This window comes from Aedes albopictus, chromosome 1, assembly GCF_035046485.1.
Source record: "Aedes albopictus strain Foshan chromosome 1, AalbF5, whole genome shotgun sequence".
Lineage (NCBI taxonomy): Eukaryota > Metazoa > Arthropoda > Insecta > Diptera > Culicidae > Aedes > Aedes albopictus.
The window spans coordinates 20,952,109-20,965,728 of NC_085136.1; the positions used below are offsets into that span (position 1 = coordinate 20,952,109).

General features: G+C 49.1%; 1 protein-coding gene across 3 annotated transcripts in view; it reads right to left on the reverse strand.

Annotated features, from left to right (window-relative positions):
- The window catches only part of LOC109433622 (mucin-5AC), an 87,552-nt gene that overhangs the window by 15,806 nt on the left and 58,126 nt on the right, over positions 1–13,620 (reverse strand). For 2 of the 3 annotated variants that reach the window (XR_002135707.3, XM_019710061.3), the window contains exon 5: positions 9,402–10,193. Coding sequence is in view for 2 of the 3 variants with exons in the window: in XM_019710061.3 (XP_019565606.3) it covers positions 9,402–10,193 (792 nt within the window). In the remaining variant the exon portion in view is untranslated. The remainder of the gene's footprint in view (positions 1–9,401; positions 10,194–13,620) is intronic. The other variant, XM_019710062.3, reaches the window with a different exon arrangement.

A 13,620-nucleotide genomic window follows, 5' to 3' on the forward strand; every position in this document is an offset into this window, starting at 1 on the left:
ATAGTGCCCTGGACATGACTGGACTAATCTTCAGAACTCTAGTTCATGGAACTGCACTGAAATATTGCCCAAGGTTTTAATGGGCTACTTCCTAGGAATTAACGAGGCTAGTTCATAAAACTATTTTATGCAATTCAGTATCATAATTTCTATTTCATCCATCTCATTTCGGTATTATAATGGCCATTTTTTCCGAACTAGTTCATTATGCAACTGAAATTAGTTGCATAGTCTCCAGGAGTTTATTGGACTAGTCTGCGGGGTTAGATTCCCTAAATATCCAGGACTTGGTTGAACTGGCCTTTGCTAGTCTTTGTTGAATTGGATCTGCTAGTCAAGAAGCTCCAGAATAACTTTTCTTTAAGAGTCTTCAGAATGAATATCCAATCAATAATTCTCATTAAGATTCGTCAGCAAAGAGCCCTAAGACAGCTCTAGAATGCCCTATCACTGAAGAGTTCGTGAGACGACTAAGTCAGTGTAGAGCCTACAGGGAGACAGCCAAATCCACGATACTTCTTGACGGACAAGATTCTTCACAAAGACTTTCTTAACCAGTCTCCGAAATTCAAATTTAGTCTGGGAAAACCCCTCTCCGGATTCTGGGAAAATCTCACTCAGGATTCTGGGAAAATCCCTCTCAGGATTCTGGGAAAATCCCTCTCAGGATTCTGAGAAAATTCCTCTCAGTATTCTGGAAAAACCCCTCGCAAGATTCAGGACGAATCCCTCGCAGGATTCTGGACGAATCCCTCGCAGGATTCTGGACGAATCCCTCGCAGGATTCTGGACGAATCCCTCGCAGGATTCTGGACGAATCCCTCGCAGGATTCTGGACGAATCCCTCGCAGGATTCTGGACGAATCCCTCGCAGGATTCTGGACGAATCCCTCGCAGGATTCTGAACGAATCCCTCGCAGGATTCTGGACGAATCCCTCGCAGGATTCTGAACGAATCCCTCGCAGGATTCTGGACGAATCCCTCGCAGGATTCTGGACGAATCCCTCGCAGGATTCTGGACGAATCGCTCGCAGGATTCTGGACGAATCCCTGTCAGGATTCTGGACGAATCCCTGTCAGGATTCTGGACGAATCCCTGTCAGGATTCTGGACGAATCCCTGTCAGGATTCTGGACGAATCCCTGTCAGGATTCTGGACGAATCCCTGTCAGGATTCTGGACGAATCCCTGTCAGGATTCTGGACGAATCCCTGTCAGGATTCTGGACGAATCCCTGTCAGGATTCTGGACGAATCCCTGTCAGGATTCTGGACGAATCCCTGTCAGGATTCTGGACGAATCCCTGTCAGGATTCTGGACGAATCCCTGTCAGGATTCTGGACGAATCCCTGTCAGGATTCTGGACGAATCCCTGTCAGGATTCTGGACGAATCCCTGTCAGGATTCTGGACGAATCCCTGTCAGGATTCTGGACGAATCCCTGTCAGGATTCTGGACGAATCCCTGTCAGGATTCTGGACGAATCCCTGTCAGGATTCTGGACGAATCCCTGTCAGGATTCTGGACGAATCCCTGTCAGGATTCTGGACGAATCCCTGTCAGGATTCTGGACGAATCCCTGTCAGGATTCTGGACGAATCCCTGTCAGGATTCTGGACGAATCCCTGTCAGGATTCTGGACGAATCCCTGTCAGGATTCTGGACGAATCCCTGTCAGGATTCTGGACGAATCCCTGTCAGGATTCTGGACGAATCCCTGTCAGGATTCTGGACGAATCCCTGTCAGGATTCTGGACGAATCCCTGTCAGGATTCTGGACGAATCCCTGTCAGGATTCTGGACGAATCCCTGTCAGGATTCTGGACGAATCCCTGTCAGGATTCTGGACGAATCCCTGTCAGGATTCTGGACGAATCCCTGTCAGGATTCTGGACGAATCCCTGTCAGGATTCTGGACGAATCCCTGTCAGGATTCTGGACGAATCCCTGTCAGGATTCTGGACGAATCCCTGTCAGGATTCTGGACGAATCCCTGTCAGGATTCTGGACGAATCCCTGTCAGGATTCTGGACGAATCCCTGTCAGGATTCTGGACGAATCCCTGTCAGGATTCTGGACGAATCCCTGTCAGGATTCTGGACGAATCCCTGTCAGGATTCTGGACGAATCCCTGTCAGGATTCTGGACGAATCCCTGTCAGGATTCTGGACGAATCCCTGTCAGGATTCTGGACGAATCCCTGTCAGGATTCTGGACGAATCCCTGTCAGGATTCTGGACGAATCCCTGTCAGGATTCTGGACGAATCCCTGTCAGGATTCTGGACGAATCCCTGTCAGGATTCTGGACGAATCCCTGTCAGGATTCTGGACGAATCCCTGTCAGGATTCTGGACGAATCCCTGTCAGGATTCTGGACGAATCCCTGTCAGGATTCTGGACGAATCCCTGTCAGGATTCTGGACGAATCCCTGTCAGGATTCTGGACGAATCCCTGTCAGGATTCTGGACGAATCCCTGTCAGGATTCTGGACGAATCCCTGTCAGGATTCTGGACGAATCCCTGTCAGGATTCTGGACGAATCCCTGTCAGGATTCTGGACGAATCCCTGTCAGGATTCTGGACGAATCCCTGTCAGGATTCTGGACGAATCCCTGTCAGGATTCTGGACGAATCCCTGTCAGGATTCTGGACGAATCCCTGTCAGGATTCTGGACGAATCCCTGTCAGGATTCTGGACGAATCCCTGTCAGGATTCTGGACGAATCCCTGTCAGGATTCTGGACGAATCCCTGTCAGGATTCTGGACGAATCCCTGTCAGGATTCTGGACGAATCCCTGTCAGGATTCTGGACGAATCCCTGTCAGGATTCTGGACGAATCCCTGTCAGGATTCTGGACGAATCCCTGTCAGGATTCTGGACGAATCCCTGTCAGGATTCTGGACGAATCCCTGTCAGGATTCTGGACGAATCCCTGTCAGGATTCTGGACGAATCCCTGTCAGGATTCTGGACGAATCCCTGTCAGGATTCTGGACGAATCCCTGTCAGGATTCTGGACGAATCCCTGTCAGGATTCTGGACGAATCCCTGTCAGGATTCTGGACGAATCCCTGTCAGGATTCTGGACGAATCCCTGTCAGGATTCTGGACGAATCCCTGTCAGGATTCTGGACGAATCCCTGTCAGGATTCTGGACGAATCCCTGTCAGGATTCTGGACGAATCCCTGTCAGGATTCTGGACGAATCCCTGTCAGGATTCTGGACGAATCCCTGTCAGGATTCTGGACGAATCCCTGTCAGGATTCTGGACGAATCCCTGTCAGGATTCTGGACGAATCCCTGTCAGGATTCTGGACGAATCCCTGTCAGGATTCTGGACGAATCCCTGTCAGGATTCTGGACGAATCCCTGTCAGGATTCTGGACGAATCCCTGTCAGGATTCTGGACGAATCCCTGTCAGGATTCTGGACGAATCCCTGTCAGGATTCTGGACGAATCCCTGTCAGGATTCTGGACGAATCCCTGTCAGGATTCTGGACGAATCCCTGTCAGGATTCTGGACGAATCCCTGTCAGGATTCTGGACGAATCCCTGTCAGGATTCTGGACGAATCCCTGTCAGGATTCTGGACGAATCCCTGTCAGGATTCTGGACGAATCCCTGTCAGGATTCTGGACGAATCCCTGTCAGGATTCTGGACGAATCCCTGTCAGGATTCTGGACGAATCCCTGTCAGGATTCTGGACGAATCCCTGTCAGGATTCTGGACGAATCCCTGTCAGGATTCTGGACGAATCCCTGTCAGGATTCTGGACGAATCCCTGTCAGGATTCTGGACGAATCCCTGTCAGGATTCTGGACGAATCCCTGTCAGGATTCTGGACGAATCCCTGTCAGGATTCTGGACGAATCCCTGTCAGGATTCTGGACGAATCCCTGTCAGGATTCTGGACGAATCCCTGTCAGGATTCTGGACGAATCCCTGTCAGGATTCTGGACGAATCCCTGTCAGGATTCTGGACGAATCCCTGTCAGGATTCTGGACGAATCCCTGTCAGGATTCTGGACGAATCCCTGTCAGGATTCTGGACGAATCCCTGTCAGGATTCTGGACGAATCCCTGTCAGGATTCTGGACGAATCCCTGTCAGGATTCTGGACGAATCCCTGTCAGGATTCTGGACGAATCCCTGTCAGGATTCTGGACGAATCCCTGTCAGGATTCTGGACGAATCCCTGTCAGGATTCTGGACGAATCCCTGTCAGGATTCTGGACGAATCCCTGTCAGGATTCTGGACGAATCCCTGTCAGGATTCTGGACGAATCCCTGTCAGGATTCTGGACGAATCCCTGTCAGGATTCTGGACGAATCCCTGTCAGGATTCTGGACGAATCCCTGTCAGGATTCTGGACGAATCCCTGTCAGGATTCTGGACGAATCCCTGTCAGGATTCTGGACGAATCCCTGTCAGGATTCTGGACGAATCCCTGTCAGGATTCTGGACGAATCCCTGTCAGGATTCTGGACGAATCCCTGTCAGGATTCTGGACGAATCCCTGTCAGGATTCTGGACGAATCCCTGTCAGGATTCTGGACGAATCCCTGTCAGGATTCTGGACGAATCCCTGTCAGGATTCTGGACGAATCCCTGTCAGGATTCTGGACGAATCCCTGTCAGGATTCTGGACGAATCCCTGTCAGGATTCTGGACGAATCCCTGTCAGGATTCTGGACGAATCCCTGTCAGGATTCTGGACGAATCCCTGTCAGGATTCTGGACGAATCCCTGTCAGGATTCTGGACGAATCCCTGTCAGGATTCTGGACGAATCCCTGTCAGGATTCTGGACGAATCCCTGTCAGGATTCTGGACGAATCCCTGTCAGGATTCTGGACGAATCCCTGTCAGGATTCTGGACGAATCCCTGTCAGGATTCTGGACGAATCCCTGTCAGGATTCTGGACGAATCCCTGTCAGGATTCTGGACGAATCCCTGTCAGGATTCTGGACGAATCCCTGTCAGGATTCTGGACGAATCCCTGTCAGGATTCTGGACGAATCCCTGTCAGGATTCTGGACGAATCCCTGTCAGGATTCTGGACGAATCCCTGTCAGGATTCTGGACGAATCCCTGTCAGGATTCTGGACGAATCCCTGTCAGGATTCTGGACGAATCCCTGTCAGGATTCTGGACGAATCCCTGTCAGGATTCTGGACGAATCCCTGTCAGGATTCTGGACGAATCCCTGTCAGGATTCTGGACGAATCCCTGTCAGGATTCTGGACGAATCCCTGTCAGGATTCTGGACGAATCCCTGTCAGGATTCTGGACGAATCCCTGTCAGGATTCTGGACGAATCCCTGTCAGGATTCTGGACGAATCCCTGTCAGGATTCTGGACGAATCCCTGTCAGGATTCTGGACGAATCCCTGTCAGGATTCTGGACGAATCCCTGTCAGGATTCTGGACGAATCCCTGTCAGGATTCTGGACGAATCCCTGTCAGGATTCTGGACGAATCCCTGTCAGGATTCTGGACGAATCCCTGTCAGGATTCTGGACGAATCCCTGTCAGGATTCTGGACGAATCCCTGTCAGGATTCTGGACGAATCCCTGTCAGGATTCTGGACGAATCCCTGTCAGGATTCTGGACGAATCCCTGTCAGGATTCTGGACGAATCCCTGTCAGGATTCTGGACGAATCCCTGTCAGGATTCTGGACGAATCCCTGTCAGGATTCTGGACGAATCCCTGTCAGGATTCTGGACGAATCCCTGTCAGGATTCTGGACGAATCCCTGTCAGGATTCTGGACGAATCCCTGTCAGGATTCTGGACGAATCCCTGTCAGGATTCTGGACGAATCCCTGTCAGGATTCTGGACGAATCCCTGTCAGGATTCTGGACGAATCCCTGTCAGGATTCTGGACGAATCCCTGTCAGGATTCTGGACGAATCCCTGTCAGGATTCTGGACGAATCTCTGTCAGGATTCTGGACGAATCCCTGTCAGGATTCTGGACGAATCTCTGTCAGGATTCTGGACGAATCCCTGTCAGGATTCTGGACGAATCCCTGTCAGGATTCTGGACGAATCCCTGTCAGGATTCTGGACGAATCCCTGTCAGGATTCTGGACGAATCCCTGTCAGGATTCTGGACGAATCCCTGTCAGGATTCTGGACGAATCCCTGTCAGGATTCTGGACGAATCCCTGTCAGGATTCTGGACGAATCCCTGTCAGGATTCTGGACGAATCCCTGTCAGGATTCTGGACGAATCCCTGTCAGGATTCTGGACGAATCCCTGTCAGGATTCTGGACGAATCCCTGTCAGGATTCTGGACGAATCCCTGTCAGGATTCTGGACGAATCCCTGTCAGGATTCTGGACGAATCCCTGTCAGGATTCTGGACGAATCCCTGTCAGGATTCTGGACGAATCCCTGTCAGGATTCTGGACGAATCCCTGTCAGGATTCTGGACGAATCCCTGTCAGGATTCTGGACGAATCCCTGTCAGGATTCTGGACGAATCCCTGTCAGGATTCTGGGCGAATCCCTGTCAGGATTCTGGACGAATCCCTGACAGGATTCTGGACGAATCCCTGACAGGACTCAGGAGACATCCTTCTCAGGAATTTGGGGGAATCTTTTTCAGGATTCTGAGATAAGCCCTCCTAGGATTCTAGACGAATCCCTGACAGGACTCAGGAGACATCCTTCTCAGGATTCAGGAGAAATCCTTCTCAAGATTTTTTAGGAATCTTTCTCAGGATTCTGGAGGAATACTTCTCAGGATTCTGGAGGAATCATTCTCAAGATTCTGGAGGAATCCTTCTCAAGATTTTGGAGGAATACTTCTCAAAATTCTGGAGGAATACTTCTCAGGATTCTGGACGAATCTTTCTCAGGATTCTGGACGAATCTTTCTCAGGATTCTGGACGAATCCTTCTCAGGATTCTGGACGAATCCTTCTCAGGATTCTGGACGAATCCTTCTCAGGATTCTGGACGAATCCTTCTCAGGATTCTGGACGAATCCTTCTCAGGATTCTGGAGGAATCCTTCTCAGGATTCTGGAGGAATCCTTCTCAGGATTCTGGAGGAATCCTTCTCAGGATTCTGGAGGAATCCTTCTCAGGATTCTGGAGGAATCCTTCTCAGGATTCTGGAGGAATCCTTCTCAGGATTCTGGAGGAATCCTTCTCAGGATTCTGGAGGAATCCTTCTCAGGATTCTGGAGGAATCCTTCTCAGGATTCTGGAGGAATCCTTCTCAGGATTCTGGAGGAATCCTTCTCAGGATTCTGGAGGAATCCTTCTTAGGATTCTGGAGGAATCCTTCTCAGGATTCTGGAGGAATCCTTCTCAGGATTCTGGAGGAATCCTTCTCAGGATTCTGGAGGAATCCTTCTCAGGATTCTGGAGGAATCCTTCTCAGGATTCTGGAGGAATCCTTCTCAGGATTCTGGAGGAATCCTTCTCAGGATTCTGGAGGAATCCTTCTCAGGATTCTGGAGGAATCCTTCTCAGGATTCTGGAGGAATCCTTCTCAGGATTCTGGAGGAATCCTTCTCAGGATTCTGGAGGAATCCTTCTCAGGATTCTGGAGGAATCCTTTTCAGGATTCTGGAGGAATCCTTTTCAGGATTCTGGAGGAATCCTTTTCAGGATTCTGAAGGAATCCTTCTCAGGATTCTGGAGGAATCCTTCTCAGGATTCTGGAGGAATCCTTCTCAGGATTCTGGAGGAATCCTTCTCAGGATTCTGGAGGAATCCTTCTCAGGATTCTGGAGGAATCCTTCTCAGGATTCTGGAGGAATCCTTCTCAGGATTCTGGAGGAATCCTTCTCAGGATTCTGGAGGAATCCTTCTCAGGATTCTGGAGGAATCCTTCTCAGGATTCTGGAGGAATCCTTCTCAGGATTCTGGAGGAATCCTTCTCAGGATTCTGGAGGAATCCTTCTCAGGATTCTGGAGGAATCCTTCTCATGATTCTGGAGGAATCCTTCTCAGGATTCTGGAGGAATCCTTCTCAGGATTCTGGAGGAATCCTTCTCATGATTCTGGAGGAATCCTTCTCAGGATTGTGGAGGAATCCTTCTCAGGATTCAGGAGGAATCCTTCTCAGGATTCTGGAGGAATCCTTCTCAGTATTCTGGAGGAATCCTTCTCAGGATTCTGGAGGAATCCTTCTCAGTATTCTGGAGGAATCCTTCTCAGGATTCTGGAGGAATCCTTCTCAGGATTCTGGAGGAATCCTTCTCAGGATTCTGGAGGAATCCTTCTCAGGATTCTGGAGGAATCCTTCTCAGGATTCTGGAGGAATCCTTCTCAGTATTCTGGAGGAATCCTTCTCAGGATTCTGGACGAATCCCTCTCAGGATTCTGGACGAATGCCTCTCAGGATTCTGGACGAATCCCTCTCAGGATTCTGGACGAATCCCTCTCAGGATTCTGGACGAATCCCTCTCAGGATTCTGAACTTGATTCTAAAGTAATCCCTCTCAGAATTCTGAAGGAATCTCTCTCAGGATTCTGAAGGAATCTCTCTCAGGATTCTGAAGGAATCTCTCTCAGGATTCTGAAGGAATCTCTCTCAGGATTCTGAAGGAATCTCTCTCAGGATTCTGAAGGAATCTCTCTCAGGATTCTGAAGGAATCTCTCTCAGGATTCTGAAGGAATCTCTCTCAGGATTCTGAAGGAATCTCTCTCAGGATTCTGAAGGAATCTCTCTCAGGATTCTGAAGGAATCCCTCTCAGGATTCTGAAGGAATCCCTCTCAGGATTCTGAAGGAATTCCTCTCAGGATTCTGAAGGAATCCCTCTCAGGATTCTGAAGGAATCCCTCTCAGGATTCTGAAGGAATCTCTCTCAGGATTCTGATGGAATCTCTCTCAGGATTTTGATGGAATCTCTCTCAGGATTCTGAAGGAATCCCTCTCAGGATTCTGAAGGAATCCCTCTCAGGATTCTGAAGGAATCCCTCTCAGGATTCTGAAGGAATCCCTCTCAGGATTCTGAAGGAATCTCTCTCAGGATTCTGATGGAATCTCTCTCAGGATTTTAAAGGAATCTCTCTCAGGATTCTGAAGGAATCCCTCTCAGGATTCTGAAGGTATTTATCTTAGGATTCTGAAGGAATCTCTCTTAGAATGTTAGAGGAATTCTTCTCCGGATTCTGGATTCTCTTAGGATTCTGGGAAAACCTTTCTCAGGATCCTGCGAGAATCCCTCTCAAACCCATTACAAAACTAAAAAGTCTATCCAACTTGGCAGCGACATCTACGTATAGGAAATGAAATGGAAATGAGTGGAAAAGGGACCGTGGAATTTCGGATGATGAATGGGATTGGGAGAGGGTTAATGGCGAATTGAACTTAACAATTTCATGGATTTTATTACATTTCCTAAATACCTAGAGAGCTAACATACCTTTTGCTGTACAGCCGATTGTTCTGCGTCCGGGTGGCACACTGAAGCAACAGCCCAGTGGTCGCATGGCATCGTCCCGAATCGGGACCACACGACGTCACCGTACTCGTCGTGGTGGCCGTTGCAACCGTGGGAATATTGGAAATTAGAGAATTAGAACTTGACGTATTAGTAGTTGTTGTAGTATGTGTAGTTGTTGTAATGATGGTGGTTGTTGTTAACTGCTTTCCCGCTCGATTCCCGTCCGCTGGTGATTCCGGAGGCGGATGCCTACTCGTCACCGTAGAGGTCGCCATTGTAGAGCTTCCGGTTCCGGTGGTAACAGGTGACACAGGAACTTCTTCGACTGGTGCTGGTGGTGGTGGTGATGCCGTTGCCGACTTGGGTGATGTTGCTGTCGCTTCTGCTTCTGCGATTGTTGCTGCTGTCGTCGTGACCCGTTGATTGTGATGATGATTGTTGACGTTGTGATTGTGGTTGTTGTTGTTGGATGAGGCGATTTGATTCAAGAGATTATTGGCTTGCACACTTGCGGGGCTAGCACCAGAAGCAGCAGCAGCGATTCGATCACTGTTGTTGTTGTTCATGATGTTGTTGGAGTTGGAGTTGTTGTTGTTGGTTGCGGTTGTTGTTGCAGTTGTTGCAGTGTTGTTCGGATTAATGATGGCAGCAGTAGTATTGCGGAATGGTTGAGATTTAGCACGGGTATGGTGATGGTGGTGATAATGATGGTGATGGTAGTGATGGACGTGATTCAAATTGAAACGATTGTTAGCGATCGTTTCGTCATGGCTACCCGAACAAGATGTGAGGTTAGGTTAGATGGGCGTGATGGTGTTGTTATCCAAGGTTACCAAGAACCGTTGCCAAAAACATAGTAGTGATACGGGTTATGGACAGGTGTAGCAGAAGATAAGGAAGAGATTAAGAAACGAGAGTATTAGTCATTGGACCCACACGTTGAAACCCATTATTAGAACATAAGGCGAGATTTTGATCTCTTACTTTAGGTAGTTGTTGCATGAATTTTGACGGCAGCAAGCGATGAGTGAAAGTGGTTTTTGGGACAAATCAGTGGTTAGTAATATCTACTCTAGGAACCAAACCAGCTGAAAACTGTAACTGTGACAAAAGGTCGAAGGATAAAAGCTCATAGGACGGAAGAATAGCATTCAGCATCTCGTTTACATAATATTTTTACTTAACCTCCAAAAACTTCTTCAACAAGTCCTGAAAAGAGTCTATGGAATGTTTCAGGGGTTGGTAGGTAGAAGAGAAGAGGAGAATCCTTCTCAGGATTCTAGTAGAATCTCTCTTAGGATTCTGGGAGAATCTCTCTGAGGATTTTGGGAAAATCTCTCTGCGGATTCTGGGAAAATCTCTCTGAGGATTCTGGAAGAATCTCTTTGAGGATTCTGGGAGAATCTCTCTCAGGATTTTGGGAGAATCTCTCTGAGGATTCTGGAAGAATCTCTCTGAGGATTCTGGAAGAATCTCTCTGAGGATTCTGGAAGAATCTCTCTGAGGATTCTGGAAGAATCTCTCTGAGGATTCTGGAAGAATCTCTCTGAGGATTCTGGAAGAATCTCTCTGAGGATTCTGGAAGAATCTCTCTGAGGATTCTGGAAGAATCTCTCTGAGGATTCTGGGAGAATCTCTCTGAGGATTCTGGGAGAATCTCTCTTAGGATTCTGAGAGAATCTCTCTTAGGATTCTGAGAGAATCTCTCTTAGGATTCTGAGAGAATCTCTCTTAGGATTCTGAGAGAATCTCTCTTAGGATTCTGAGAGAATCTCTCTTAGGATTCTGAGAGAATCTCTCTTAGGATTCTGAGAGAATCTCTCTTAGGATTCTGAAAGAATCTCTCTTAGGATTCTGAGAGAATCTCTCTCAGCATTTTGGAGGAATCCCTGACAGGATTCGGGAGGAATCCCTGACAGGATTCGGGAGGAATCCCTGACAGGATTCGGGAGGAATCCCTGACAGGATTCGGGAGGAATCCCTGATAGGATTCGGGAGGAATCCCTGACAGGATTCGGGAGGAATCCCTGACAGGATTCGGGAGGAATCCCTGACAGGATTCGGGAGAAATCCCTGACAGGATTCGGGAGGAATCCCTGACAGAATTCTGGACGAATCCCTGACAGGATTCTGGACGAATCCCTGACAGGATTCTGGACGAATCCCTGACAGGATTCTGGACGAATCCCTGACAGGATTCTGGACGAATCCCTGACAGGATTCTGGACGAATCCCTGACAGGATTCTGGACGAATACCTGACAGGATTCTGGACGAATCCCTGACAGGATTCTGGACGAATCCCTGACACGATTCTGGACGAATCCCTGACAGGATTCTGGACGAATCCCTGACAGGATTCTGGACGAATCCCTGACAGGATTCTGGACGAATCCCTGACAGGATTCTGGACGAATCCCTGACAGGATTCTGGACAAATCCCTGACAGGATTCTGGACGAATCCCTGACAGGATTCTGGACGAATCCCTGACAGGATTCTGGACGAATCCCTGACAGGATTCTGGACGAATCCCTGACAGGATTCTGGACGAATCCCTGACAGGATTCTGGACGAATCCCTGACAGGATTCTGGACGAATCCCTGACAGGATTCTGGACGAATCCCTGACAGGATTCTGGACGAATCCCTGACAGGATTCTGGACGAATCCCTGACAGGATTCTGGACGAATCCCTGACAGGATTCTGGACGAATCCCTGACAGGATTCTGGACGAATCCCTGACAGGATTCTGGACGAATCCCTGACAGGATTCTGGACGAATCCCTGACAGGATTCTGGACGAATCCCTGACAGGTTTCTGGACGAATCCCTGACAGGATTCTGGACGAATCCCTGACAGGATTCTGGACGAATCCCTGACAGGATTCTGGACGAATCCCTGACAGGATTCTGGACGAATCCCTGACAGGATTCTGGACGAATCCCTGACAGGATTCTGGACGAATCCCTGACAGGATTCTGGACGAATCCCTGACAGGATTCTGGACGAATCCCTGACAGGATTCTGGACGAATCCCTGACAGGATTCTGGACGAATCTCTGACAGGATTCTGGACGAATCCCTGACAGGATTCTGGACGAATCCCTGACAGGATTCTGGACGAATCCCTGACAGGATTCTGGACGAATCCCTGACAGGATTCTGGACGAATCCCTGACAGGATTCTGGACGAATCCCTGACAGGATTCTGGACGAATCCCTGACAGGATTCTGGACGAATCCCTGACAGGATTCTGGACGAATCCCTGACAGGATTCTGGACGAATCCCTGATAGGATTCTAGACGAATCCCTGACAGGATTCTGGACGAATCCCTGACAGGATTCTGGACGAATCCCTGACAGGATTCTGGACGAATCCCTGACAGGATTCTGGACGAATCCCTGACAGGATTCTGGACGAATCCCTGACAGGATTCTGGACGAATCCCTGACAGGATTCTGGACGAATCCCTGACAGGATTCTGGACGAATCCCTGACAGGATTCTGGACGAATCCCTGACAGGATTCTGGACGAATCCCTGACAGGATTCTGGACGAATCCCTGACAGGATTCTGGACGAATCCCTGACAGGATTCTGGACGAATCCCTGACAGGATTCTGGACGAATCCCTGACAGGATTCTGGACGAATCCCTGACAGGATTCTGGACGAATCCTTGACAGGATTGTGGACGAATCCCTGACAGGATTCTGCACGAATCCCTGACAGGATTGTGGACGAATCCCTCACAGGATTCTGGACGAATCCCTCACAGGATTGTGGACGAATCCCTGACAGGATTCTGGACGAATCACTGACAGGATTCTGGACGAATCCCTGACAGGATTCTGGACGAATCCCTGACAGGATTTTGGAGGAATACCTACCCGGATTGTAAAAGAATCCCTACCAGGATTCTGGGAGAATCCCTCTCCGGATTCTGGGAGAATCTCTCTTCGGATTCTGGGAGAATCTCTCTTCGGATTCTGGGCTCCGGATTCGGGGAGAATCCCTCTCCGGATTCTGGGAGAATCCCTCTCCGGATTTGGGGAGAATCCCTCTCCGGATTCGGGGAGAATCCCTCTCCGGATTCGGGAAGAATCCCTCTCCAGATTCAGGAAGAATACTTCTCCGGATTCTGGAAGAAACCCTCTCTCGGGATTCTGGGAGAATCCCTCTCCGGACTCTGGG